At 38.7% G+C, this 4,931-nt stretch overlaps 1 protein-coding gene across 1 annotated transcript; it reads left to right on the top strand.

Moving 5' to 3' along the window:
- The first annotated feature begins 1,167 nt into the window (after positions 1 to 1,167).
- LOC108039151 (homeobox protein bagpipe) lies at positions 1,168 to 2,634 on the top strand. The gene is made up of 2 exons (XM_017116074.1): positions 1,168 to 1,696; positions 1,810 to 2,634. Exons 1-2 carry the CDS (start codon positions 1,258 to 1,260, stop codon positions 2,505 to 2,507), a joined length of 1,137 nt encoding a protein of 378 aa, XP_016971563.1. The 5' UTR covers positions 1,168 to 1,257; the 3' UTR covers positions 2,508 to 2,634.
- The last annotated feature ends 2,297 nt before the right edge of the window (positions 2,635 to 4,931 follow it).

Raw genomic sequence — 4,931 nt, 5'->3', positions numbered from 1 at the left:
ACGCTTGTAATCTGACCTAAAATATTTAGATTCAGAAACAATATTTCTCAAATCGATTGTTCTTGTGGTAGCTATTTGACGTTGCTGACATATATAGTACCTGGAAGAGAAAGAATACTCTCTAAAACCAAATGTTTTGATTTCTCACTAATTACGGCTTGGACCAATTACGTTACCAATTGCTAGCTTCCTTCTTACAACAGAAATAGAGTAACATGTAGAGGGCCAAACATTTTAATAATTTTTTAAAGGAACCAGGAAAAAGCTTTTTTTGTTTGCCCTAGACAAGTTTTTAATGAACTATGAGATCACAAGGGATTCACAAGAGGATAGGTTTTCGAAAATAAATTCATTAAAATAATAAATTACCTACTTAGAAAAAGTTGATCGTAAAATTGATCACATTTATCAAAGATCTTAATAAATATCCGTTGTAACCGTTAAAATTCTTAATTTTAATTGAAGGTAATACCGAAAATTCCGAAAGGTTATTTTATAAAGTAAGTCAGTCACATAAACTAACATTTTATTTTTGAAATCGTAAAAAATTGTATTATCTCGAATCTAGATAAAAAAGAAAAGGTTATACACATTAGTTTATTTAAAATGAATACTGAAATATAAACAAAGTGTTTCTAAGAAATATAATCTTTTGGGAACATTAAAGTGTTGTTTAGCTTTGCATTACTATTCCAAACAATTCCTGCTCCTAACTGACCTACTTATACCTTTTCGGATTATTTTCAAATGATTTAAATTATAAACAAATCGTTAGTCTAAACAAATTATACAGATACCATTAGAATAGGATCGCATTCGAAAGACTGTACCTAAACTCTATTCGGGAGAGCAGCTAGCAGGGCAACAAACAATAAACAGGATGCATGCACTCTCAAAACAATAAGGCGCACCATGCAAGTAGAAGCAACCGTATCCATTTTACGACAAATTTTGTTTACACACTTGAGAGAAACTCAAAGGCTCTCTAGCCAGATTTTAAACTTACCAATGGGAGGATTCGAATGCCAATCCACCACCAGATGCCGACGAACCACTTTAGAACGCGCACATTTCCACTCCGTGAAACCGAGTGATTTTCGCCGGGGATCTCGGGCGCTATTTAAAGACAGCCCGGAGCGTGCAACTCAAGCACATTTGCTCTGCAGCTCTCGAGCCGTTTAGACCGGAAAAGCAAGAAAAAACCGGAGTGTACAAGTGTCGAAAATTCCATAGAGAAATATTCAAGGAATTACAAAAATGCTTAATATGGAAAGTGCGGGTGTGGGTGCAGCGATGGCCGGTCTGAGCAAACCGCTCACAACGCCCTTCTCCATCAACGACATTTTAACGCGCACCAATGCGGAAACGCGTCGCATGTCCAGCGTGGACTCCGAGCCGGATTCGGAAAAGTTAAAGCCCTCTGATCGCGAGAGGTCGGCCTCCAAATCGCCGTCCCTCTGCTGCCGAGATCTCAGTCTCTACAGTCTGTCCCAAACCAAGGAGGCGCAGCCGAATTCCAGGCAGAGCACCAACTATCTGCAGTACTATTCGGCGGCGATGGACAATATTAACCATCACCAGGCAACAGCACCATCGAACTCCAGTGCAGCAGACTATATGCAGCGCAAATTGGCATATTTTGGGTCCACGCTCGCTGCTCCTTTGGACATGAGACGCTGCACCAGCAACGATTCCGGTAAGTAATCGAAAAGTGAACCGCATTCAGAGTTAATGGATTTTGGGGAAAAGCACATCTTTTGTTCGGTCTTTTGTGTGTGACGCTAATTTTCCATTATTTTCCGCTTACAGACTGCGACTCACCGCCGCCTTTGAGCAGTTCGCCCTCCGAATCGCCTCTGTGCCACGACGGCAGTGGGTTGAGCCGCAAAAAACGGTCGCGTGCCGCCTTTAGCCACGCCCAGGTCTTCGAGCTGGAGCGTCGTTTTGCCCAACAGCGCTATTTATCCGGCCCGGAACGCAGCGAAATGGCCAAGAGCTTGCGGTTGACAGAGACCCAGGTGAAGATCTGGTTCCAGAACCGCCGCTACAAGACCAAGCGCAAGCAGATCCAGCAGCACGAGGCGGCTCTTTTGGGGGCCAGTAAGAGGGTTCCTGTCCAGGTTTTAGTGCGGGAGGATGGCAGCACCGCCTACGCCCACATTGCTGCCCCTGGGGCGGGGCACGGCCTGGATCCAGCTCTGATCAACATCTATCGCCACCAGCTGCAGTTGGCCTATGGAGGTCTGCCGCTGCCCCAAATACAGATGCCGTTCCCGTATTTTTACCCGCAACACAAGGTGCCTCAGCCCATCCCTCCGCCCACTCAGTTGTCCAGTTTTGTGTCCGCATCCTCGGCATCCTCGTCACCAGTTCCCAACCAGGGGACAGTGCGTCCTCAGCGGACCCCTTGTCCCAGTCCTGCTGGCCAGATGATGAGTGTGGAAAGCGGAGTCGAGAGCATTCATTCAGCGCCGGAGGACGGCGACGAGAATGTGGAAATCGACTAGGTGGCGATGGGAGATATCCCGAAGAAGAACAGGGGTTACGTTTTTGTGATAGCCGTGGCAGTTGTGTTTTATATGTTTAACCAATAGATGTACCATAGCTTTAGTAGCCTTAAGTGTTAGTTGTATCTATCCGAGAGCTAAATAAAATCATAAATGGAAAAAAAATGTTCGTATTTTCTTGCTGGCTAATTTGTTTATCGTATTGGATATTTGGATAAACATTTTTAATTTTTTTTTGATCAACTTTTATATTTTGAATATTTGGCTAATATTACTTATAGTTAATCGTTTTGTGGTCGATTAAATGTCTTTTTTATGCCCTTGCAAAGGGTGTTTTAATTTTAGTCAAACGTTTGCAACGCAGTGAGGGAGACATTTCCGACCCTATAAAGTATATATGTTCTTGATCAGCATTACCAGGCGAGTCTAGCAATATCCGTCCGTCCGTCCTTTTATACGCAAATTAGTCCCTCAGTTTAAAAGCTATCTGCTGGAAACTTTCTATTGCAGGTATACTCATACCAAAATTAACCCTAAAAACAAGAAAATCGCCTTATTATACCCGTTACTCGTAGAGTAAAAGGGTATATTGTATTCGTGCAAAAGTATGAAACAGCTAGAAGGAAGCGTTTCCGACCCTATAATGTATATATATTCTTGATCAGGATCACTAGCCGAGTCGATCTAGCCATGTCCGTCTGTCCGTCTGTCTGTCCGTCTGTCTGTCTTTCTGTCCGTATGAACGCTGAGATCTCGGAAACTAGAAAAGCTAGAAGATTGACATTTTGCATGTAGATTTTAGAATTTCCTACGCAGCGCAAGTTTGTTTCAAAATGGTGCCACGCCCCCTCTGACGCCCACAATCGCTCATATACGATTTTAAAAATTTAAATATTTCGGAAAAGTAAAAATGCAGTTTTATTGTGTTTATAAATACCTATCGAAATTTTTCAAATCGGACCATTCGTTAAAAAGTTATGCGTGATCAAAGTTTCTATCTCCATCACCCTCGCACTCCCATTACCTGAGTAACGGGTATCTGATAGTCGGGGCACCCGACTATAGCGTTCTCTCTTGTTTTTGACTTCAAAGGCATCGAACCTTAAATTTTATGTTAAATTTTCTTAAAAATGGGGCATCTAACCATAAATTTTAGGGTATTTTTTCATCATGATGTAATTTTTCATTCAGGATTTATGGACTTATGTATATTTATGTATGTGTATATACACATATATGATTTAAGCACTTCGCTTTTCTTTCAGAAAAGTCACAAAGTTTGTATTAGTAGTGCACTAATGAATTGCCAATATCGATTTCAACTGTAATTCTGCGGGGAAGAGAGAGAGAAATTAGTACAATTATGATTTATTTCAGTTCTTACAAGTAAAATCCGATAAGTAACTTATCCGAAAACTCTTATAATTTTATTCGCCCGCCGGTGGGATTCGAACGCAGGTCTCCCGCGCGTGAGTTCAAAGACATTGAATGGAGCCACGGTCGCGCGCGAAGAACGCACGGCAAACCAAAAAAAAGTTTTTAGAACTCGTTAAGTTGTAACTGGAAAAGTCAAAATATTTAAAATAAATTTTCTAAGATGATATTTCTTATGACAATAAACATATTAATTATTTTTCAATAAAAGCATTACTTCTCATCTGTGTTTATAACACAAATATTTCTATATTTTAGAAAATATTACTATATTTTAGAAAATATTTCTATATTTAAGAAAGAATTTTAGAAAATATTTCTATATTTAAGAAAGCGTTTCTATTTTTTTAGGGTTATCGAATTTTTTAGGTTAATTTGAGAAAATTTTTCTATTTTTTAGGGTAAATAATTTTTTAGGGCAGAATTTCTAATTGGAAGAAACAAATTTTTAAAAACAAGTACCATTTTTACTAAAATATAGAAATTCTTTCTTGGATTTAAGGTGAGTTTAGTTTATGGCGACAATTTCTACATTTGAGAAACACTTTCTTGATTCAAGAAAAGTTTTCTTGTTTTGAGAAAAAAATTCCTTGAAAATAGAAATCTTTTCTTGGATTTAGAAAAAATAAAGTTTTAAGGCGAATTTCTAAAATGTAGGGTTAATTTTTCTATGAGTGTATGCATTTACCATAGAAATGAGGAAATTAATAAGGTGTTCTAAATGATAGATAATACGGAACTAAAATATAATATTAAAAAAATCTGTGGTGAAAAAAAACGGCCTTAATTTAAAGATATCGAGTTTTGATATATTTTCTGTAACAAAGCTATAAATGTGGTACTTATAGCTAATTAAAATTTTGACATGGAATATTTGTAGATCGTATAATATTTTAAAACGATTAATGATGAATTCAATCAAAGAGTTCTTGAAACTCGCAGGCGGTTGTCTTACAAATTGATGCACATGACCTCAATTTGCATCAACAG

This window comes from Drosophila rhopaloa, unplaced genomic scaffold, assembly GCF_018152115.1.
Source record: "Drosophila rhopaloa isolate 14029-0021.01 unplaced genomic scaffold, ASM1815211v1 contig_155, whole genome shotgun sequence".
Classification (NCBI taxonomy): domain Eukaryota; kingdom Metazoa; phylum Arthropoda; class Insecta; order Diptera; family Drosophilidae; genus Drosophila; species Drosophila rhopaloa.
The sequence above is the reverse complement of the archived record's forward strand: the minus strand, read 5'-3'. Positions and strand labels throughout refer to the sequence as shown.